Source organism: Trachurus japonicus, chromosome 8 (genome assembly GCF_045865225.1).
Source record: "Trachurus japonicus isolate A0001 chromosome 8, Traja_1.0".
Lineage (NCBI taxonomy): Eukaryota > Metazoa > Chordata > Actinopteri > Carangiformes > Carangidae > Trachurus > Trachurus japonicus.
The window spans coordinates 8,294,553-8,319,586 of NC_140914.1; the positions used below are offsets into that span (position 1 = coordinate 8,294,553).

At 41.7% G+C, this 25,034-nt stretch overlaps 1 protein-coding gene across 6 annotated transcripts; it reads right to left on the reverse strand.

Annotated features, from left to right (window-relative positions):
- Positions 1–853: 853 nt before the first annotated feature.
- Positions 854–24,824, reverse strand: LOC146982543 (protein kinase C and casein kinase substrate in neurons protein 1). Of its 6 annotated transcripts, none has more exons than XR_015036264.1 (11): positions 24,598–24,824; positions 20,179–20,246; positions 11,904–12,060; positions 9,923–10,158; positions 8,721–8,876; positions 6,342–6,517; positions 4,869–4,989; positions 4,715–4,785; positions 4,489–4,568; positions 2,548–3,665; positions 854–2,508 (listed from the first exon to the last, which is right to left on the reverse strand). XR_015036264.1 is itself a non-coding variant. In XM_085783577.1 (11 exons), the coding sequence occupies exons 2-10, from the start codon at positions 20,236–20,238 to the stop codon at positions 3,556–3,558; spliced, it is 1,167 nt and encodes a 388-aa protein (XP_085639703.1). In that variant the 5' UTR covers positions 20,239–20,246; positions 24,598–24,824; the 3' UTR covers positions 854–3,509; positions 3,546–3,555. The 6 variants fall into 6 exon arrangements, 5 of the variants coding, with proteins under 5 accessions (XP_085639703.1, XP_085639702.1, XP_085639705.1 ...); XM_085783577.1 differs by having other exon boundaries at positions 854–3,509; positions 3,546–3,665; XM_085783576.1 differs by having other exon boundaries at positions 854–3,665.
- Positions 24,825–25,034: the final 210 nt, after the last annotated feature.

Here is a 25,034-nt window from a genome sequence, read left to right on the forward strand (position 1 = left end):
AATACATTATTGTGTTCACTCTGAGCTCTTAGTCCATCTGTGGCTGCCAAGGCTCCTGTGAAGTGAGTGAGGCAGATGAGAGCGCTTGTTTCCAGTGTAAATTGTGTGTACTCTGTAGTTTGAAGGTTTTTCCTGTACCTTGTCAGTGAGTGTGTGCCTCACAGTGAAGGATGTGGAGCCTCAGCTGAGACTGTCTTTGTGATTACGGATCCGTCTGCGTCGTCCGCTACGAGCAAGAAAACTGTCATCAGGTGAGGAAATTCCTTCCAGGCTGACATCATTATCTCCATTACTGCTGTGGAAACAGATATTCTGCATCCTCCTGTCCGCTTGTATTTACGACAGCAGTCAGAGCCTGTGTGTGTGTGTTTCTGTGTGTGTGTCTAAGTGTAACAATATACCAAGATTTAGCATTGCAGTCCTTGTTATTGGCTCGCTCAGACATAAACACTGACGTTTGTGTGTGTGTCTGTGTGTGTGTGTTTGGCTGACGGCCATGTGTTGATGTCAGGATACATCTGACTCCGTGGCGGCGTCATCAAGATAAAGAGCAGCGTTTGACCTGCACACACTCCTCTGACACGGACCAAAGGCTTAAGTGTGTGTGTGTGTGTGTGTGTGTGTGTGTGTGTGTGTGTGTGTGTGTGTGTGTGTGTGTGTGTGTGTGTGTGTGTGTGTGACAGCTGACAACTCTGTACTTGTAATAACACCCACAGGCAAAAGACTCAAAAAGATGATGGCATGGTGATTCACAAAAAACACACACACATGCACCAACTCATTCTTTAAACGTCTTAAATACACACACACACGCACTCTTTCATTCTTTCCATCACAAATCCAACGACACGTCTTTTGTTGTGTAACAGTTTAAGTTTTTATTTCCAAAAGACGGCGCTTTGCAAAAACAAAAAAAGAGGTTGGGGATGGGGAATATGCAGCGTTTTTACATGACACACACGCACAGATACTGTAGAAGGCTGAGGACGAGGGCGAGGCGAACCCAGCAGTCTCTCACTTTGGTAAAGATGTAGCAACAGACGATTAGATAAAAACAGACGGACAGGAAAACAACTTGTTCCCCGGTACTTATCTTAAAGGAACAGGCCGACACGCAGGGGAGATGTGAGCGTTTGGCGTCAAACTGAGAATCTGATGGAGAGGAGGGAGGCGACGAAGACTCAGGTTGGCTGGTTTTCATCTAGCGTCACATCTAGGACACGTTTAGTTTTTAGACTCTGGAACCAGAAACATCCCAGAAGCACTGATGCTCAGATGCAAAAAAGAAGAAGAAGATCACCCTGAGATTCAAGACGCTTGTCGAGGGTAAAGAGGGTCCGACCTCCCTCGGTGCTGGATTAAACACAACATGCCAGCCCTGGACAACCTGTTCCAGGAGCTCCAGAGCTGTCTTATTTACACATTATATAAGTGATAATGCACAACAAAGTATCTCAGTACAAGAAATAATTAATCAAGAGGAGGCAAAAGAGGCTGAGAGTTAAAGTGGGGCAACGTCTCCTCTGCCAAGTCCATTATTCTCCATATCAGTGCCTCAGACTGCACTATTGTGATTATGCAAAGGCCACTTAGGGAGTCGATGCTTCAGTCTTACTCCATTCTTAATGCAGCATAAAGAATTAATGTTGTTACCTTAACTTTTATACACCAGTCAGTCGACCTATTATAGGTTATATGATTTTTAAAGGGCTGTATCTGGGTGATGCATTCAAGAGTCACCTGAGTTATGGTCCGACTGACACCTCAGTTTCCTGTCAGGTGACCTCTAGTGGTCGTAGTGAGTTATAACAGTCAGTCAAGTCATGGTATTTATCGTATATAAAGGATCAGAGTCGGAGTTTGGGTGGATGGATGGGTTAAGAAAGATTTTTACACAGCGAGAGCTTTGTTTGTTTGCTGTGTAAAAAAACGTAAGTGCATGTTTATTAGTGTTACCATGACAACAAAGCTCCAGTAGCCTATGCCTGGCATTTGTGTGCTCTCATGGGTCACATGTAGATGAATATCATACTGTACATGGGTGGGTGGGAGGCTACTTAGGCTGGAGGACTTTAACTTGTTTTGGCCGCTCAGGAGCGGTGAAAACATTTGGCACGTTTAACTACGGTGGCCCCCGGAGGACAAAACACATCATGCAAACAAATGTACAATCATAAAGCTTATTAAAAAACACAAAACTGGGGAATATGCAGCAAGATAAGAAACAGAAACACAAAGGAAAAGACACATAAAGAGAGAACATACTCAGTTTAGTTTTTTATTTATTTATCTGTTTATATGTCTGCTTGTATGTTTTTCTTTTTAACGTAAGCACATTTTTTGGATTTGGAGTCTGTTTCTTTAATGCTGTGCTTTTGTTTCTGTATGTGTTTTGTCCATTAGAGGCCACCATACATTATACTATAGCTACACATCCAACAGGCATCTCTGTCTCTGGCTACCTGATGAATGTAAGTCCCATGTTTTCTTTGGTTTTTGGCTGTTTTGCTCTCTGTCTCTGCTGTTGTTTGGTGCTGGGCTGGTGACGTACTGTGGATGGTTTTCTGTCGTTTCTGATGGAAACAGCTGCCTGAATGGAGGCTGCGGCGAGCAGCAAGAACCAAAACAAGAGGAAACCTAAACAACGAGCTGACACGTGTGTCCGATAAGGCCTCACAGAGAGCTGGGGTGAGTCTGTCTGGGTTTTTACCATTGAACCCCTTCACCCTCTCCATCCACATGTTGCCAGATGTTGTTGTAATAATATATAAAATATTGATTAAAGCCACTTTAAGTAGACAAAACACGCTGGAGTTCCTGGAATGTGTTGATGATGTTACCCAGCTGGTTTCCCCCCGTACTTGACACACAGAGATAAAAGCTGATATCCATCCTCTCCATCTTCTTCTCCTTCTTCTTTTTTTTTTTCTTTTTATCTAACTGAGGTTTGAAACCAAAACAACCACATTCCTAAAGTTTCAGCCTGTTCCTTTAAAACCACAGACACACACACACAAAAAAGAAAAAAGAAAAAGAGAAAGAAAAAGAAACACAGGTCATAAAGCGAAACTACGTCGTCCACCGAGCTGACTCCACCTGCTTCAGGTTAATGGTAATCACAGTTTCAGCGTCACTTTCTTCATACGTCGTGAGGCTTTGTGAGCGTTTCTATAGCAACGTGTCGAGGTGCAAAGTAAACACAATAAAGTAGCTCAAAAATAACGCAGCAGTCCTGTAATGCAATCTCAGCACCAAATGTCTCGTTATATATATATATATAATGTACCTTTAGAGTCCAGCATATTTGTTTTGTTGTTTTTTTCTTTACATATTAAAGCATTGCTTATCATATGGCTTCAGTACAAGTGGTCTATGCATAATGTATATATTAAAACATTTTGTCAAAATCCTTCGAGAGGTTACGCAACCGGGGGGAGTGTGTGTGTGTTGCGACCTCCACAGTGAAACGAAGCGATGTCGTGTTAACAGGATCTTTTTCATTCATCGCTCTCGGTCGGATGTGTAACGACAATGACGACAACAACAACGCAGCGACTACACCACCTCCACGTAGTTGGCGGGGTAAAGCCCCTCCCACCCGCCGTCCTTCATCCCCCGACACCAGCCCTGGTCGTCCTCATCCTCGACCTTCAGAAACTCCTCGCCTGCAGCAAGAAACACACAGGTTAGTCAAAATATATTTATTTTAAACATTTGCTCCCTGCTCTCTGTTTTAAAATTACTTGTTTTTAAAAGATTGTTTTTGTAGTTAACCGTCCATTTAATAGATTAGAGAGATTAGATGGTAAAAACATCTGTTGATAATTTTAAAAAGCAGCTTGAAACCTATTTATGCTTGCTGTTAATTAATCCAAAATTACTGTAGATTAATATTTATTTTATGTTGCCTTTATGGTTTATATCCTTACATTGTGCTTTTTTTTTTTTTTTTTACCCCATATTCCTTTTTTTTCAGTTTTTGGACTTCTGACACAGCTTTTAATGTGTAGTTTCTGTTTTTACCGTTGTTTTATTTTCTCCTCATGTAAAGCTGTGTCAAAGCTGCATTTAATGTTATAAAAGGTGCAATATATAAAACGTATATAATTATTTACTACAGTATATTCTAACACCAGTGATCCTAAGTAGATCAATATTTGGAGCCCCAAGCATTTGAATGGTGTCGTCCCATGTGTGCGTCTACTACACAGCAAATTATTTCCTTGATTAATTTATCACTTTATTGGTCTATAACATGTTAGAAAAATGTCCATTTGGCCAGATATCACTCATATATTCACATTTCAATCACTGATCGATTGCTGAACAGTACTAGCAGCAAATTAACAAATTCAGCTCAGAAAACAGAACAATTTAAATCTATAAACAGATTTAATATATACATAACTAGGCTACACACTGTTTCTGTTTAACACGCATCAGTGTAGCTCAGTTGGTTGTTGTGTGTGTGTGTTTGTGTGTATTAACCTGCTTTAAACGACAGCTCGTCCGTCTCCTGACCGACGTAATCGTACAGAGCTCTGACTTTCACTCCTCCGATCATCGCACTAGACAAAGACAAAGACGACAGGAACAGACGGATGGATCAGCTGTAGCAGCTAGTAGCCGCACATCATCACATCAGAGTAAAAACACCGACGTCCTCTGAGATAAATCGACATTTACAGAGCTCATCATTCACCACTGAACTCACCTCCTCTCTATTGTTCCTTTCTTTTCCACGTCCTTCTTCCCTTTTTTGTTTTTCTTTTCCGGTGTCCATTCCTGAGAACCAAACAGAAAATTAAAACAATTACCTTTAGTGGATAAAAAAACATGATTTTTAAAAAAATAAATGAATTATTTACCTGGAAATGAGGCCAGTCGGTGGGCATGCCAGGCCCGTGGGTGTTTTTCCACCAGCGAAGGTCTTCCTGCTCGTCGATGCCCATCAGCGTGTTGTGGAGCTCGTTGTAAACGGCCCTCACGCTGAACCACAAGAAATCAAAGTTAGATTTTAATCCATCAGCTGTCACTCTTTCCAAAATACTCCCTGGAGTGGTAAATAAATGCTCCGACTCGTCAAACACAGGTGGATCCTTTTATACCTTAACACATGCTCCACATTTCAAACCCAGTGTTATAGTTTCTTTTGTGGTTGTAAAACATCTCAACAATCAGACAATAAGACAGAAAAATGTTTCTGTTTTCACTGAAGTGGAGCTCGTCTGTCTTTATAGTTCGTCATCATCGGTGTAATATAAAAACACAAAGAGCAGGAATATATGTTTAATGTGCCATCTGGATGGTTAATGGAGTGGTCGTCGTTTCTTTGACGATTACTCTGCAATAAAAGCTTATTTAAACATCTAATTGGCACACAATCTGCCTGCAGTGCCATCCACAGCCTTTTAAATATTACCTTAGAATTAAGTAGATTAATAGAGTATATAATTTCTCTCATCTACCCAATATCCCCTTGTGGTTCCTGCAGAATCCACTGAAGTAATTGAGTCGTTGTCTCTGCTGTTATTTTCATTATTAGAGCTGAAGTGTGCCGCTGAGAAATGCTCATGTGTTGATATGTGGTGGGGGAGGAGGCTCTTAATTAGGGCGAAATTAAGTCAAATTATTGATTTTTAACACACTTAGCTCTTAACACATACACACACACACAAGCAGGGGAACCAGCAAATTAAACAAATCAAGGTCAAGAACCCCAGAAACACGACTGAACCAGATCTTATTATCATTCAGGTCGGATACATACCACATTATAAAATATTCACTATGCTGATGTTTGGTGTGTTTTTTTTAGTAAATCAACACCTAGGTGGCTGAATTTTTTATTATTTTGACCTGCTATATCAATATATTGGACATAAAAACACACAAAATGTGTAAATATGTTGTCTGTCAGTGTCCAAATTAAACAAAACCTGACATAAAATGTAAAGTCAGCCCTTTTGTCTGACATTGTAAGCAGTAATGCTCAACATGGCTTCTTTTTTAATGCTGCAACGTCTCATTTGGCATTAGGTCAATACAGCTGAATTCACAATGAAGCTGCTCTCATTCAGTCTAATTTCTGTTTCAGACGACAGAACAAGTACTGTATAACATAGTGAATGAAAAAGAGCTTGTTAGGAACCAGCAGATTTATGTAACTGAATCAATGTCAGACGAAAATCCCCTTTCACGCCACTGATTTGTTGCTACTGTAGGTGCGTTTTGGAAGAAAAAACGTCAGAAAAGTCATGTTCATGTTTTAAAAATGCGATAATTAAAGGAGAAACTCCAACACTCGACCTGCCAAATCACTCAGTCACATTTGCCTTCACCTCTCGTTGTTGGTGATGTCCAGGTGTTTGTGGATGGAGAGGAAGGCCTGTTTGAGGAAGACGATCCTCTTCTTCTCCTCGTCCTGCGACTGGTCAAAGATGGACTCCATCTCCTCCATGTAGCGAGGAGCGTAGCGGTTCACCTCCTCCAGGACCTTCTCATAGCGGGAACGGACCTGCAAACGTCAACATGAAGACGCTGATCAGACATGGACTCATTGAAGTCATCAGATTTAGACATGAAGAGACACTTATTAGAAATATTAAAGGTTACTGTAGTCAAAGCCTAAAACTAGAACGACTGTTTCAAAAATGTTCTTCAAATAATCAAATAGTCACTTTATTAGGTACATCAGCCCAGTTTATCCAGTCCAATACAACAATGGTTCTCAAAGTGGGGTCCGGGGACCCCCAGGGGTCCTTGAGAGGGTTCAAGGGGGTCCCCAAAATTTTCATGAAATTTTACCACTTTTTTTTAAACTTTTTTATTTTTTTTTGAGTTTTTTTTTTAATTTATTTTGGGTTTCTTATTTTTATTTTATTTATTTATTTATTTTTAGAAATTTTACCACCTTTTTTCTAGAATTTTTAAAAAAAATTTTTAAAGTAACATTGCAGAGTTTTTCTGCCTTAAAATAATGTTTCCAGACTCATTGCAATGGTAGAAAAATGGTTAATAGGATGAATGGTGCTGCCGCCGCAGCCTGAGCAGGGTCGCGTCGGCTGAAACTGCAACTTCCCTGCACGGGTACGAAACACCGCCCCCCCTCCCCTCTGCGTCGAGGGAGAGAGGTGGTGGGTAAAAGCGAAACTTACGGTTCAATAAATGTTTTTGGAGAAATTGTACCACTTTTTTCCCAGAAATTTCTCTACAATATCTCCAAAAATTCATGCCATTGGCCCTAATATGAATGTATGATGTACATTGACTAAAAAAGAAATATTTGTATATGTCTGGTGTTTGCTTCAAAATTTTGTCCAGTGGGGGTCCGTGGTCTAATTTGTGTCAATTTAGGGGTCCTTGATGTAAAAAAATTTGAGAACCACTGCAATATAACACCGAGTCCAAAGTGCTGTTCATAAAATGTGAAGGATTAATTATCTAATGACTTGAGACAGACGTGGAGCAGCACAAGGGATAAAGAGATAAAAGTGAAATGTGAAAACTGTAGAGACATTCAAAAGCCAATGAAAATGTGGGTTTTAGTCTTAAATAAATACACAAAATTAAAAGATCCTCGGCCTCGCCCAGTGAAGTTGTCATTTCTTACTTCACACATGAATTAAATCTTCCGCACAAACACCCATCTCCTTCCACTACACTGACTCTGTCACTTCAGTGAGCTTTTTTTCCTCATAAAAACATTTCAAAAACCAATTTCCAGAGGATTTTGAGGCCTTCACGGTTCACGTCTATGTGATGTAGTCAGCAGTCCTGTCCCTCCCTGTCTTTGTTGCCACCAAACGACGATCTGTGGAGGAGCTACTCGTCATTAGAGACTCCACGGGACGCCTTTAATCACTGGTAAAAATTAATTCGGAAGTTAAAGGGATAGATCACCCTAGAATGATATTTCGCTCATTATCTACTCACCCTCATGTTGACTAAGGGCTGGAAGAAGTTTCAGAGTCCACCGTCCCTTCTCTGAGTTACAGGGGGTCTTGGCGTAGCAGTGCATGTCCATATAACGGTTGTAAAGGGACACCAGAGCTCTTCGTAAAAAAACACACACAAAAAAACATCCAAATACCTCCATGATGCTCGTATGTAATGTCCGTCTTGTGCTGAAGCCCCAAATTGCGTAATTGTCCCGAAAAAAATTAAATAAGTCTATATTTTAAGCTTGTTTGTAGCGGAAGCTTCTCGAAGCTCCTCTTCCTGGTCCGTCCAAATCTCGCGTGATTCGCAGTAACCGCACTGACGCCGGCGCAAATCACGCGAGATTTGGACGGACCAGGAAGAGGAGCTTCGAGAAGCTTCCGCTACAAACAAGCTTAAAATATAGACTTTTTAAATTTTTTCGGGACAATTACGCAATTTGGGGCTTCAGCACAAGACGGACATTACATACGAGCATCATGGAGGTATTTGGATGTTTTTTTGTGTGTGTTTTTTTACGAAGAGCTCCGGTGTCCCTTTGCAACCGTTATATGGACATGCACTGCTACGCCAAGACCCCCTGTAACTCAGAGAAGGGACGGAGGACCCTGAAACTTCTTCCAGCCCTTAGTCAACATGAGGGTGAGTAGATAATAAGCGAAATATCATTCTAGGGTGAACTATCCCTTTAAGCTGGTGAAACAGATGGAAAACTCACAGCTCCACTAACAAAAAAAAAAAAAAGCTAATCAAAGAAAGAAGAGAGAGTGTTTTCGTACCTTCTCGGCCTCCTGCTGCGCCAGCTCCCTCTCCTCCTGGATCTTCTTTTGTTTTTCGATGGCGACGTCCGGGTTTCCCTGAGCGTGCGCCTCCCGCTCCCTGGCCAGCTGCTCCTTACGGCTCACCTTGTGGTACGCGCTCCTGGCTTTATCCAGCTGTGGACGAGCCACGACACACCTTTTACTGTCGGCACCAACAGATGTTTGTACCGTCCGCTCAGAAGCACTTCAGCCTGAAGCTCATTTTGAAAATTGAGATGCACCTGAGCGATGCCCAGAATAAACTAATTTCTTAATAGCAATGCATTAGATCCCTGTGGTATGAATACTGTATATGGATCTTGAATTGGAGGCCATTTACTTAATGAGATGTTGCAGTCACTGTTTGTTTGCATCAAGTATTGATTCCCTGAGATGCTCAGATGTGTTTAACTCTATACGTCCTCTTGTCCTCGTGGGACTTCTCTAAAATGTTTCGGCAAAGATTCAAGAGTCTCGCTGCTGCTTCTCAAACTGTTGTGGAAGTGGGTTTCTGGTGTAACGGCCTCTACTCTGTTCAGGTCACTGAAGTTTCTGGGCCTCTTGGGGTGGGGGGGGAAATGTGAGTTGTGGACGTGACAGAGAAGAGCTCTGAGAAAACAAACAACAAAATGCCACGACTGCAGCAGCAGCAGCAGCAGCAGCAGAGGACTGGGTGTTCGGGGAGTTGTGGGAAAGAACATGATGTTTAGTTTTACTTTCAAAAAACCTTCTTTAAACAGCAACAGAACAATATTTAGGTCAGAACATGAATCTACAACGATGCAATTGAAAGATCCAACAATCGCAATTACTTCTCTTTAAACAGGAATTCATAAATAAAACAATAAAATAAGAGAAATAATTGAGAGAAATAGTCAATATAACAACGTCCTTGTCTCCCTGAGCCTTTGTGATCGTATCACTTCAACCACTTCTTATGTTTTGATTGTGTCATCCAAAGAGAAAACTCTCAGATGACACCATATAACTCAAATTTGTAACCATGAAATGATTTTTAAAAATATAATAGGTTGTAGAAAACCTAAATCAGTCAATTAATAAATGTTCTGCCTCAAATGGAAGAGCAATTCCTGAAAGGTTAATGGAAAACAAGCAAGAATAAATAAAGATATACTAAGAAAAGAGTGTAGAAACAGGAATAAAAAAAAAAAGAAACTGACCTTTTTGAGTCGTTTGGCCCACGGCTTCTGAGCTCGTGCGAATCCCGTATCGATGTCCTGCGCCTCCTTGAAGCCTCCGAACAGCTTCTTGTGGAACGAGTCCTTCTGCCAGGTCCTGACCTTGTCTCCGTCTTCCGACACCAGGGAGCGACAGATGGAGGCGTGCAAGGAGGCGAGGCGGTCGGCGGAGGAGAGGAAACACTGCCAGGCCTTCATCAGAGATCCATACAGAGGACCTGAGGAGGAGAGAGGAGGAGGAGGAAGAAGAGGAGGAGAGAGGAGGAAGAGGAAGAGGAAGAAGAGGAGGAGAGAGGAAGAGGAAGAGGAGGAGGAGGAAGAGGAGGAGAGAGGAAGAAGAGGAAGAGGAGGAGAGAGGAAGAGGAGGAGAGAGGAGGAGGAGGAGGAGGGGAGAGAGGAAGAAGAGGAGGAGGAAGAGGAGAAGGAGGAGGAGGAGGAGGAGGAGGAGAAGGAAGAGGAGGAGGAGGAGGAGTGGAGTTATATTTCATATCTTAGAAACAGGAGCAGCCTCCATTTCGATGAAGCAGTAAATCAAAGTACAAGACAGAATCAGCTCAGGGGAGTGTTGGGTGGGGTCGGGGGGTCGAGGGGGGGTCAGTGACTACTCAGAGATGGACAGAGTACTCGACCCCAGTACTTGAGTAAGAGTACAAATACTACTGGTCAAAATTTACTCCGTTACAAGTAAAAGTAGCTCAGTCGACATGTTACTCGAGTAAGAGTAAAAAAGTACTTGCTTTTAAAGGTACTTAAGTATCCAAAAGTACATGCTTTTAAATTTACTTTAAGTAAGAGTAAGAGTATAAATTTCTTATTTTTCACATCAATGAATTACATATTATGTAATTGCATACATTATAAGGACCTTTTAACTCTTGTTTCTGAGAATTAACTCAGATAAGGCCAAGGATTTTCTGAAAGTTCCTCCGGATCATTATCAGATTCAGACTGAGACTCAGCGGATTCTTTTCTTTCTTCTCCTGATGCAGCCATTGTCCCGGTATAGTTTTGAGTTGACAAACGCAGTCGAGAGCGTGGCTACTTTGGCGGTATCCTTATGGGGAGGGATGACGTATTTCTGCTTTTACGTATAGATCTTTGACAAACACAGCTCGTGTCCAATAGTATTTTAGAAAGAAAAAAAAAGAGCAGACCTGAAAGTAACGAGTACTTTTCAGTCTTCCTAGAAATTAACTCGAGTAAAAGTAAAAATATTTGTCTTGGCAATGTATTCAAGTAAGAGTAATACTAAGTACCAAAGAATTCTAATACTCAAGTAAAGTACAAATCCTCTGGATAATGTACTTAAAGGGATAGTTCACCCAAGATTGAAATTGCACTCATTATCTACTCACCCTCATGTCGACTAAGGGCTGGGAGAAGTTTCAGAGTCCTCCGTGGCTTCTCTGAGTTACAGGGGGTCTCGGCGTAGCAGTGCATGTCAATATAACGGTTGCAAATGGATACCAACTGTCTTCGTAACAAAAAGACACACCAAGAAACATCCAAATACCTCCATGCTGCTCGTATGTGATGTCCGTCTTGTATTGAAGCCCCTTCTTTTTGTAGAGGAAGCTTCTCGAAGCTCCTCTTCCCAGTTCGTCCAAATTTGACGAACCGGGAAGAGGAGCTTCTGCTACAAACAAGCGTTATATGGACATGCACTGCTACGCCGAGACCCCCTGTAACTCAGAGAAGCCACGGAGGACTCTGAAACTTCTCCCAGCCCTTAGTCCACATGAGGGTGAGTAGATAATGAGTGCAATTTCAATCTTGGGTGAACTATCGCTTTAACTCGAGTAAAAGTAAAAATATTTGTCTTGGAAATGTATTCAAGTAAGAGTAATAAGTACCAAAGAAATCTAATACTCAAGTAAAGTACAAATCCTCTGGATATGTACTTAAGTACAGTAGTCAGGTAAATAAATTTACTCCGTTACTGTCCACCACTGTCTGTACTCACTGGAGTCCACCACCGGTTTCCACTTGTTGCTCCACTCGCTGAGCTGCTGGGCGTACTGCCGCTCCACCCGAGCCCTCTCCTGGAAACACGCCACGATGTCGTTGCAGGCCTGGAAAGAGTCTTCCGTCCGCTTCACCGTGCGCTGGTAGTTCCCCGGCTGCAGGGACGGCGCAAAGAGGAGACAAGAGGAGACAAGAGGACACACGGTCGGTCACACGTCGTCCACCGGTGACAGCAGATAAACACCAGCAGCTCAGAGCACCAGGCGATAATAAACATCTTTGATTTGTAGAAGTGTAAGAGCAGAAAAGTGGATAAATTACATTTACGTTTATTCGTTTTAGCAGATGCTTTCACTCAGAGTGACCTACAAATTTTCCAGTGTTCAACACACAAGCTTCTCGCTCCTTCTCTGCCCAGTGTCAACATTTCAGTGGCAGAAGAAAAAGAAGAAGATGAAGACGAAGGAGAGGAAGAAACATCTGCTCACAGTTTATTCCTGGAACGAGCCGGTTGGACCACAAACTGAATGAGACAGAACTAATCTGGAAACTAAAGCTGAACATTAAAATAGTTCGAGTCAGCATGACATGTACTTCTACTATTACTACTATACCTATAGCATGAGTCATTTCACTACTGCTACTGTGAATAGCACCTCTGTGGATGTATTTAAAGACAGTACAACCTCTACTGATACTGGTGCAGCTCACTTTATGTCGTGCTTTTCAAAACAAAACAGAAAGTATTATATGATAACAAATAATTTTAAAGATGTTTCTCTTCAATTTTACTCATTAATTTGTCTGTAATTTTGATAATTCACTTTGCACAAGCAGGATCACATTTAGTTTCTAGCTTCTTCTTGTGGAAATACTACTGCAGTACTAGTACTACTGCTACTATAAATACTATGACGTCTTCACAGCCCATTTCCTCCTCTGTGGTCTGTGCCACAGCTAAAAGCAGAGGAATCATTGGGATTGATGAGATTAAACAAATAGTTTGAAGATGAGGTCTGAAGACGGAAACTGACTCTCACGTCTGTGCACAACATGTGGCGTCGGACCAGATCATTCACAGAAGTGTTTTAGGATTTATATACAACGGTAACACTTTATAATAAGTACACACTGTTGAGCATTAGTTAAGCATTAAATACTTAATTCATAACACATGAATACTCATTAGTATGTATTTAAACACAGTTAAAAATGTTTTACTCATCATTGATAAGCACTAACTGTGTTTATCCTGCATACTAATGAGTATTCATGTGTTATAAATGAAGAAGTCTGCTTAACTACTGTTTCATAGTGTGTACTTATTATTATAAAGTGTTACCATAACTACCTCTCCACAGCCCTCGCTACAGCCGGCCCTGGTTCAATTCCCCCGTTGGCCCTTTGCTGCATGGCATTCCCCCTCTCTCTGCCTCCCCATTTCCTGTCTCTATCAACTGTCTTATCAATTAAATGCAAAAAGCCCCCAAAAAATACTAACTTTCATGCAAATTCTGGATTTCCATGACATGAATCTAAACAATATACTATGTGTGAGCACCAGAAATACATGTGTGAACTTTATTAGTTTATATATGGACTCTTTTTACATTTGAATGGAGGAGTGTCGTTCATCAATCTAAAAAATACACCTTCTGTACACAATTGTGATTCATTTTTTAGACCACGCACAACATCGTCTATCCGCAGTCAGCAGCTGGTTAGCTTAGCTTAGCTTAGCTGAGTTTGAGGACAGAAGGAAACACTTGGCGCTCTCTGTCCAAAGGTAATAAAAACCTGCTTTACAGCACCTGTAAATCTTACTGCTAAGCTAAGCTAACTGCCTCCTGGCTCCAGCTGCACATTCACCATTAGGGCACTCCCCCCCAAAAAATGTTGACCTGTCCCTTTAACCACTGCCCTGCTCCATTTCCAGTGTCCCAGTAAGTTGTGCCAGTTCGTTATCCAGACTAGAGTTGCACCGCCCGGTGAAGTGGAGTGGAGCAGGAGCAGCTAAATGAGTCACAGCCATTATTAATGTGTGGAGCTACACCTGCGTTACACAGGTCAACATGTCTCCCATTCGTTGTTCAGCGGCCTCCTCGACATTAAACAGCCGTCTGCTCTGCTTTCTGCATTCTTTGGAGAGTTAGTCATGACCTGCAGCCTCGTCTCCTCCTCTGACTCTGCTGCTGCTGCTGCTGCAGCCGTCTCAGGTCAAACCCCCACGTGCCACAAGTGGCACTTTACTGGCGTTATGTTTCCTGTGGTAAACTGTACCGCCGGCGGCAGCTCGGGGTGTGGTTGGTGGCCGACGGGAGGAGGACGACGACAAGGACTAGGCCGTAAAAAGGCAGACAGAGAGGGAGAGGGAGAAGAAGCAGCAGCAGCAGAGGCAAAAAAGCTCTGAGTGTAATAACATATCTGAGGCAAGTGTGTTGTTTGTGGATGTGGAATCTGGAAATCTCTCTGCAATTTTCCTGGCAGCCGCCATCAGCTGCTGCTCAGCGCTCACTCCCCACTCCCTCTGTCAGAGTCTATCTGTTACTCAGTGACACGCTCAGACAGCTGCTTTAGAGCCTGTGACATGATGTATGTTGTCGTGTTGTGCGTTCAGTCATCTGAGGTAATGCACTTAACTGTACTCTACTGTAAACGCCGTGAAATTACCGGGCTGGAGCAGAAACTGGGTCTCATGGTTGACGTGTGCTTGTCAAACAACAGCAGCTCCAGTCTCCAGTCGCATGTCAAAGCCTCACGCCATCAATAATGTGATCGGTTACACCTGCATCAGCGGATTGAATGTCGGCCTTCTGCACATGTGTATCTGATGTCTGCATGCCGTTCATACACACTAAACACATTACACACGGCACAGCGCACGGCTCTGCTTCCCACACTCGCTCCGTGTTTGTGCATCAGACCTGAATCTCTGGGTTTACCGCTGATTGAGAAGCTCTGTGATCCTGATGGGACTCTTAATGAGCGGGTGATTAAACGCAGAGCACAGTGGAAAAAGGTCGGTTCAGTCCTTACATGTTAAAACAAGTTGGTGCTGAGAGGAGACACAATACAACACAAATATCAAGTAGGTTTTCTACTCGTTAATTAACATGCAGGACGTCTACAACAGAATATCATGCAGTAATCTGATTATAATGATAGACATATTGTGCATTCATAGGTTTACAATACTGTATATATTGTAATAATGCACATATTGTTCAGTAATCTCATTATAAAACTGGACATATTGCACAATAATCGGATTACAGTACTGCACATAATGTTCAGTAATCTGATTACAATACTATACATATTGTGCAGTAATCCCATTGCAATACACTGTACATATCGTGCAGTAATCTCATTACAATACTATACATATTGTGCTGTAATCTGATTACGGTACTGTACATATTGTTCAGTGTTTTGATTACAAAACTGGACATATTGCGCAATAACCAGATTATAATATGTTACATATTGTTCAGTAATCTGATTACAATACTGTGCATATTGTGCAGTAATCCCATTGCAATAACCTGTACATATTATACTGTAATCTGATTACAGTGGACGTATTGCACAATAATCAGATTATAGTACTGTATTATACTGTACACTGTTTCATTATATTCATATATTTGGACTGTAGCACTGTAACATCACAATCACTTTCAGGGGATTGAGTACTTTGACTCTGTTTCTAGTATAATTTATAAATATTGTTTTGTTTGAGCTGTCGACAGAGTTTAACCTCAGAGAGAGTTGATGTTTAAAGTGTTTAAAGTGTGTGAAATGTGTATTTCTATAACGATCTTGTGTGTTTTTTTTTTCTTCACGTATGTTAAAGTGGTTAAAAATGCAGCGAGAAAAAAAAAAAAGTATGCAGCCCGACTGTGAAAGAGATTTATATTCACTCTGACAGGCTTCAAAGAGCCGTCGACGAGCTTTTAATGAAACACTTCAGTTTCCCTTTGACTTAATCAGAATCAACTGGAGGTGGGAGCTTCTCATCAACGCCCCCGGCTAAACCCCCCCGACTCCCCACCTCCCACCTCCTGCCCTGTTCCTCCCTCCCTCTCCCCTTCCCCTACTTTCTTTTCTTTTCTTTTCTTTCTTTCTTTCCTCTTCTTCTGTTGTGGTTTTGCTCTGGGTCTCCTCAACTCTCGTCTGAGAATTAATCAGAAACAGCTGAGGAATCCAGCTCGAGGCCAGAGGCAGCGCTGCCAACGCTCAGCTGGACCGACCATCTCTCTCTGAGACGGATGCAAATCCACCGCTGAAGAATCAGATCGAAGATTGAGAAGGAGCCACGATAAGCCACCCTACCCCTCCACCCCTCCACCCCTCCACCCCCCGCTGGTGGAGAGGAAAATCTAATTCCACCAATATAACTGATCATATCCAGATTGTAAAGTATGTCAGAGCAGGAGGAGAGACTCACTCCTTTTATCTCTGCCTTATTTTATCTCTCGTGCTCTGAAACTGTTAAACTCTCAGGAGGAGTCAGCTGATGATCGGTTTTCCACATAAAAAGCCGGGGGGCTGATTTTAATCACAGGCAGGACGATGACAGCTGGATGTACGACAAACTTCGTCTCGTACTGATGCTCGGTGACGTGTGTGAGGACTTTAACATTTATCACGTCACATCTTATTCTATGTTTTATGTTTCAAATTCGAGACTTTCTTCAGTGCTTTAGCTTTTTTCTCCCTCAGGAAACATTGAAAAAGTATCAGAAGTTATGTTGAAGGAGCTGTAGAAGTGTAGAAATACTAAGAGTAGTAGTATTAGAAGTAGTAGTTAGAGTTGGAGTGATATACAACTATACAATATCATCACAATACTTTAGTCTGGATATGATATTATTGCAATTTTAAACATTTTGCTATAACCTGAGTATGAAAATGAAATATTGCGATAAAGTGCATTTCACTATTAAATTATGTCCTGAAAGGAAAAATCTTCCAACATCTGTTTTATCTAATAAGATAAAACATGAAGTATTAAATTATCACCCAATAACTACTCTACATCTGTTCAGTCCACTTTTACACTCTCTTTAGTGGTTTTATGGTTAACTAGATAAAAAAATGCACCATGTTTTTTGAGTCAAAATTTAGTCACGTCACTGTTTTGAAACCATTTCAGTTGTGTGACTCATCACTGCAATGGCCACAGATCCTATAGGTTTGAATAAAACACCCAAAAAGTCAAGGAAAATCAGTGTACTATGGAACCATCAATGAAAATTTGATTTCAGATATACATAAAATAAAAATATTTGACAGATTAAATTATTGTTATTCTTTTTAAACTGGATCATCAAGCAGACAGCACGGCCATAAGAAATACTCATCAGTATGTGTGAGCAATTTGAATATTAAAACATGGTGGCCTTGAATCAGTACAATATTTCTGCACAAAATATGATAGATATGTTTGTATCAATGGCTCCACCCGCCCCTAATAATAGCAGTGGTAATAGTAGTAGTACTAAAATGTAAACTGTGATAGTTTGAAATAGAAGAAACTAGTTGAATCAGCAGCCGTTGTATTAACAGAAGGAGCAGAAATAAACAGTTTAAATGCCAAATATTCACATTAATCTCCTTGTTTTAACGAACGTCCACTTTACGAGACGCTGCGCAGCATTAAACTAGAAAAGAAGAGAAGTCCTGACAGATATGTTTGTCTTCATAAGATGCACAGACTCATCCGTCTGCTGCAGGTTTAAAAACAAAGTCAAGTTTTTGTTTTTTACACTTGAAAACAGTCGAGACTCGAGAGCGACGGCGGTCTGAGCCTGCAGAGCGCCGATCACAGGTCAAAAGGTCACAGCGGCGGCCTCGACTGTTACGTATCCGTCCGTATGAATGAATGGGCGCCTTGTTTACGCTGCACAATCTGCCGTAATTGCAAACCTCCTGACTGACTTTACAAACGCTAAACAGAGGAGCTGAGCTGAGCTGAGCGGAGCAGTGTAACGACAGAGCGCCGCGAGCTCGACGGCGGCCAGGAAACGGGTCCAGCTCGACAGGAGGCTGCCAAAATTACAGGAGGGGGGAAGGAGGGGAGGGAGGGAGAGAGGGGGGGGTGGAGAGATGAAAGTGGGGCAGCCCATTGAGGCCAACGGGACACAAAGCCAATATTAAAGTGGTAGCACACACAAATTAGATAGTGAAGCACTTTGAGTGTTTAAAACACAGAGCAGCGTCTTGTAAACAGAGTCTGCACTGTGGTTCACACACACAGTGGAAAAGTCCATTAAGGAGGAGGAGGAGGAGTGTGTGTGTGTGTGTGTGTGTGTTCCTGCTCTTCCATCTGTTTAAACCTGGAAGAGTCGACAAGAGTTAAAATAAAAAGAAGATTTAAACTAAAAAATAAAACGGTGACTGAGTTCAGCCTCAGGTCGTTATTCAGTGGGTTTGAACGAGCCATCAATATAAAAGCGTGGACTCGGGGTCTGAGCCCGGTCCTGGTTCACTGACATGAGTGTTTCATGGAAAGTGTTTTTATTCACCAGCTTTTATCTTAAAGGGACAGTGGACATTTTTTTGGAAATGTGTGTATTTGAGTTAAAGTCCCCCTAAAGAAAGAGGCATTTTAAAATTCATAAAAATGCTCTGCTATGAGTATTTTTTGATTAAAATTTCTTTCCTACAAAAAAGTTTTTAAAAAAAACTCTCAAAGAGGCTAAAAACACGTCTACTATTTCTCCTTCATTGAAAAATCCAGGTTATATGAAGATTCATGAGTATGCAAATGTATCATGACTTGCACACTGAGATTTGAACCCTTGTCTCCTGCATTCAAGGCAGCAATAATAACTCTTGGCCACATCAACCAATATTAAACATCTCGCTGTATAAGTAGATGTGAAGTGTCAACATCACAGTGAACAAAATGCAAAAGATGCAAAAAAAAAATCAATGGGATTGGTTGCGGCGAGGGATTCTGACGTATTAAACCCGACTGGGTGCTGAAAAACTGAATCCAACTTGTTCAGACTCTGGCTTTGAAACTGCATTTTCAAATCTAAAATGCTCAGTTATGGTGTGCATTAGCGACTTCACTGCTGAAATGTCTTGTAGCAGAACCCAAACACTACATTGACATGTTGATAATTTCCAAAAGTCAATTTCTGGTTTAGGGGGTCTTTAAAAAGTTGGAACTTAAAAACTTAGCTTAGCACAAAGACTGGAAACAGAGGGAAACAGCTAGCCTCGCTGGATGAAACTACGGTGGCCCTGAAGGCTCAACACCCTGACACAAGCAAAGCCATGAACATGCCACAAATTCAGGAAATAACTTCTTCTCTTTTGACAATACACATGAGCTGCAGAAAGTCCAAACACAACTAAAAAGTGACACAGCTGTGGCGAGCAGAGATGTGCAATAATATCTGAATCAAGCGATGCTGATAATGATAACATACCAAATTAATTCTCTGCAGCTGGACTTTAGTTAAATGTCAGATCATCTGCTGCATCAGTAAAAATGTCATGCAAATAGTGAACATAACAAACAGCACACTGGTGATTTTTCCTTAAATAATTGGAATAATTTCCAATAAATATGTGAAATGGTTGTAAATCATGTGTCTAGGCTATTTGGTTGCTTGTGCAGGTGTGACTGCCTGGTGCATTCTGGGAAATGTTTGTTTAAATAACACTTGAGTCTTGTTGTCCACCACATGACCTTCCTCTCAAACTATGACATTTCAATTTATACTGTGTACTTTGGTTTCTGTGGAAATTCAACAAACTCAACACCACATCTCTGTCCTCCATCCTGTTGTGTGTCTGTTGCCGCGGTTACACAACTCTAAGATAACGAAACGCCTCCTTTTTTAACCTTTGACCTCGACTTCCTGTCGTCCACCACACAGCCACCGTCTAAAACTATGATACTTCATTGTTTACACTTTGTTTTTTTTATAGAGATCAGAGACAGAGGATTAAAATTCATCCACCAGAATATTTTAGTGTAATAAAAACAGAGTTAGAGGTTAAAGTCAAAGGCCGTTTCCCAGCAGAGACTCCGCTAATAAAACAACCAGCCACAGTAGAACCGGAGCGAAACACTAATGTTGCACTAAAAATTGAAAAAACCAAACCTAATGAGCCAGAGGCGCTAACAAAGACGTCACATTTAGAAAAATTAAAGCTTGGTCTCATTCACACTGATACGTCTTGTTTCTAAGAAGCACACACACACACACACACACACACACACACACACACACACACACACACACTCTTACCATCCAGAAGCTGCGGTTGTTGACATCTTCAGGGCTGGTTTCTGACGGCAGCGTCGACATCCTGTTCTCTGAGACAAGACACAGAAGAAGATCAGTTCAGACTGGTGTCACTGGTTTTATGGCAAGTAAAATTTCATTTGTATAGCCCATTTTTACAAACAGTTTGTCTCAAAGGGCTTTACATGGCATCATAACAACATCCTCTCTGCCCTTAGACCCTCACATCGACTGAGGAAAAACTCCATGGAAAACGCTTTTAAAGGTATTCATAAATTGATTTTGAGCCTTATGGATCTTAAAATTAGTGCAATCACTCTTCTATCAGACAATGGAGGCCAAACTTTGCGCAAAATTTTATTTTCGAGTAAATCCGGAATGAAAGTTGGGTAGTTTTTATTCCGCATTGGATAATTGAATGTCCCGTCCGCTCGATAACAACCAATCAAATTTGTTTTCCTCACTCGGCGGGTAAACTCGTGGAAACGGCCATTTCTGAACAGCTTTAACAGGGAACATGTCTCTGTTACAACATCATCAACTAAAACCTGTTGTCTAGCTCATCAATCAATCAATCAATCAATCAATCAATCAATCAATCAATCAATCAATCAATCAATCAATCAATCAATCAATCAATCAATCAATCAATCAATCAATCAATCTGTCAGATTTCAGCCTTTATTCTGACGTCATTATCAAATCCACCACTCAGGCCCACGTGTCCATTAACTCCTCTAACGGGCGTCGGGCGTCACATGACCTGCGGTGACCTCTCATCTACTCACTAATGGAGCCAGTGGATTTAAAATTGGAGTATTTCTTTTTTTTTTAATACGACTGAACAGTGAACGTTTGGGTCGATTTGGTTTAGGATCAAACCTCTGTGGACTGTTTTTTTTATCCTTTACTTCCATTTACTCTGCTCACACACACTGAGCGTTTTAAGACACTTTTACTTAGAGCTGCTTTTTACATCAAATCATTAGTCTGTTTTAATAAAAATTCCTCTACAGTCTTTTCTCTTTTATTGTCAAATATGTTTTACAGATAAAAATAAAAAGAATAAGAATAAAGAATAAAAAACATAGTACCCAATGTAGGACAAGAAAACACGGTCTTCATTTTTATATGGAGGAAAAAAACCAACAAAAAATAAAGAAAAATCCACAGACAGTGTCCAACATTAATAAATAAAACAGAAAAATACTCTCTTAATCAGAATCAGATACTTTATCGATCCCCAGGGTGAAATTAGGTAACAGCTGCTCCAAGAACGGAGAGAATATCAAGACGATAAAGATCAAGATAAAAATACAGATAACTAATATCCAGGGCTGCAGCACAATTAATCATAAACTGATCAAAATCACAAATATGACCAAGTGCAACATCTAAATCACAGGAGCGGCCATTTTTCTTCTGATAAAGGTTAAATGTGTCACAACGTCACTGTGGATCGTCAGCACCATTAAGTGTTGTGTTGCTACGGAGACGTCCTGGAAACATGGTTGTTTCGTACAAAACCAACAAACATCACATCATCAGTTTTATAGTGAAATCACAGTATCTGTCCGTACAATTGTTTCCATCAATGCATTGTGCAGCGCTGATAAACTAATATAAATAAACAAGATAAATATTTATATAAAATATAATAAAAAGTGTCTGTAAACCCATAATAAATAAATAAATAAAGAAGTTATGGAGGTAATAGAAAAGCTTTAAAGTCGGTCTGATACAGTTTACTGGCCACAGACAGGAACGACTTCCTGTTGCTCTTAATGAACTCCTAATAAACAGATGACGTCACATCTCTGCTCCTCAGAGGAAACTTTGTTTATTCAAAGTGGGAACGTGGGAGTTTTATTCCTTTTTCTACTTCTTCTTTATCTCCTTTCTTAGTGTCTGCACCATCATCATCATCTTCTTCTTCTTCCTATTTTTCTATATTTCCCCTGACCCGAGGCTCTATAGCTCTAAGATGACACTGTTCAGTCCAGATGTGCAGAGGCAGCAGCTGTAACATCTGTCTGACTGAGCCTCTCTCTGTAAACAGGTGAGACTGTGGACGACGACGTGAACAGTGAGTCTGAACCCGGAGACCTACTGTACAGTAAGTCGCCGTGACGACACCGGCGAAAGAGGCGAAAGAGGAGGGGGAGGACCGTCTCGTCTGAAACACGAGCCGTCCTAAAATAAACAGAGGCTAAAGGTCGACGGCGCTCGTCCCCTCGATCTCTCCCACTGTCCTCCCAGAGCTCATCTCTCTGCTTTTATATCATAATTATTGTTATCATAAGACGACGAAACACCTGCAGAGGCTTCAGCTCACGTGTCGGGACGTCACCGAGACACATGAACTGATCTAACAGCTTCTTTTTCTTCTTTATCCTTCTTCTTTCTGCTCTTTTGGTTTCATTTCTAAGGAAGAAACTTTTCCAGTTGAATCTTTCAGCAGCAGCAGCAGTTTGTTTTGCCCTCTGGTGTTTTTCTGCCTGAGCCTGAACTAACTCCGCCCAGACGGAGCCAGCCCTTCGTCCTCCTCCTCCTCCTCCTCCCTGCAGCGGCTCCGTCAGCCGACTCGCAATTAGATTCAACGGTTTCCCTCCACATCACACTCACGGGGCGTCACATGCTCCACAGACAGACACAGAGAGACAGAGAGACAGAGAGAGAGAGAGAGAGGCCTATAGCTGGATCTTCCTCCTTCCTGTCATCTTTTTTTTATTTTTTATTATTATTTGTATTTAAACTTTATATATCCAGGAAGGATCCATTGAGATTCAACAATCTCTTTTCCAAGGATGCCCATGGTCAGGAAGAGCAGCATTACAAAACAATCAATCGAAACAAGCGAGAACATAACATACATAGCAAGAGCAAGGTAGCAAAAAGACAATGATAGTTAAAGCAGAAGTAAGCGATCCGGTCGTTTTGGCTAACTTCCTGTCAGCCGATGGAGTTAGCAGTCCCCGCCCTCATCCCTACGTCACCACATTCACGCGCATCCCTTGGCTGCACACACAGAGAGGACCGCCCCTTTATGCCGTTCTCTCTCCTCATTGGATAAAGGTTGTAGGATACAAGGAAAGTTTTCTCCTCGGCTTACAGCAGAGCAGAGTGACTGACAGACCCGTGTTTCAGACCAAACACTACATATACTGTAAGTGCCATCGGAAGATATAACTATTTAAGACTTATATTAACGCAAACATTCTGCTTACTTCTGCTTTAATACAATAAAAGAGACCCTAAAAGTGCAACACAATTTGAAAGCTAAGAGTCACAGGTGCAACTGGTGACTAATAGTCCAGAGAGAGATTTTTTAAAGCCAGAAAGAGGGATCTCTGCTGCTGCTGCTGCTGCTGCTGAGGATTCCCAAGTTCAAACGACCCCAAAGATGTGCAGGAGGTCGCAAAAAATAATGAATCGCCTCCATTTTTGACCTTTGGCCTCCACTTCCTGCCCCGTCTCCCAGCTGAGCAGCTCTTCCTCTGTGCTCTGTGGGGGGGTTGAGGGGGTTGGGAAGCTACTGACTGACCCTCGCTGCCTTCTTTTAACATATGTTGATGCTGAACAGATGAAGAACCCTGAGCTCTGATCCACTCACACGCCTCTCTGCTGTGAAATAATAAAAATGTGATTTCATCCTCGTTATATGAGCGTCTTGTTCACAGCTCCACATCCACAGGAATCAATTTGACGCTTCGTCGGCCTTTAAATACGAAACCACGACTTCTTTTTTTTTCTTCTTACTTATTGAAACGAGGAGCCAAAACCCTGAGAATGAGGCCTTAAAAATAAAGATGAAAACGTGCAGACGGATTCTTATCGTGCTCAATTACTTTAACTGAGCTGCATTAGTTGAAAGTTAAGATGTAAAATGTGCAGTTTATATATTTATATAATAGATATTTCTATATATAAGAGTCTGCACAACACAGAGTCGACTGTAACTCACCACCTTCAGGCTCTGATCTGATCCCAGCATGAGTCCTCCACACTTTTTCTAATCTGCTGCTACAACGTCAGACAGGAAATGTGTCTCCTAGTGACCCACTAACTGCATCACTTCACAGTTTCCACTTTCTAAAACAAAAAAAAACTTTATTTAAAAAAAAACAAAAAGTTAACAAAAACCAGATCGACCTGATGAAGCTGCTTTGGGTTTTTTTTAATAAAAGCTCCCAACCAAACCAAACTCCTTCACCCCAGGATCCTGCACGCACTCTGGCACAACTCTCTCACTCCTCCTCCCCCCTGCCCCCGTTTCATCTGTCACACATAACTCAACACACACACACACACACACACACACATGCATTGCATAGAAGAAAAATATAGCAACAAATGAACGCGGAGCAGAAATAGGAGCTCGATCGCTCCATCAGATCTGTGGACGAGCAACAAGTCTCTTACCTCTCTGAGTGTTGGGGCCCTCTCCCTCTCTCTCTTTCTCCTTTTTGGTTTCCCTCCTTTGTTTCTCTCTCTCTCTCTCTCTCTCTCTCCTCTCCCGTCTCTCACACTCCCCTCCTTCCTCACTTGTCTTCCTCGCCCTCTTCGACTTTAGGTTTTTCCACTCGTTCAGGACAACACTGCTGCTGCTGCCGCTGCTCTTCCCCCTTTCTTTGGCCCACTGTTTGTGTCAGATGAGTTGGCTTCTTTTTTCCCTCCCTCTCTCTCTCTCCCTCCCTCTCCCTCCCTCTCCTACTCTCCTACTCTCCTACTCTCTCTCTCTCTCTCTCTGAAACAGCTGCAGGAAATTTACTCTCTTGTTCTTTGTGCTTCGCCACTCGTCCTCTCTTCCATTCACCTCCCTCAGAGCGGCGGCAGCGGCGTTAGTAAAGTTTTTTCTC

Excerpts from the sequence above, each read along its gene's own strand:
- LOC146982543 (XM_085783577.1), bottom strand. The coding sequence starts at position 20,238 with ATGTCGACGCTGCCGTCAGAAACCAGCCCTGAAGATGTCAACAACCGC. Across the intron at positions 8,877-9,922 it reads GGGCCAAACGACTCAAAAAG|CTGGATAAAGCCAGGAGCGC; the intron begins GTCAGTTTCTTT and ends GCTCGTCCACAG. Across the intron at positions 4,569-4,714 it reads AAAGGAACAATAGAGAGGAG|TGCGATGATCGGAGGAGTGA; the intron begins GTGAGTTCAGTG and ends GTCTTTGTCTAG.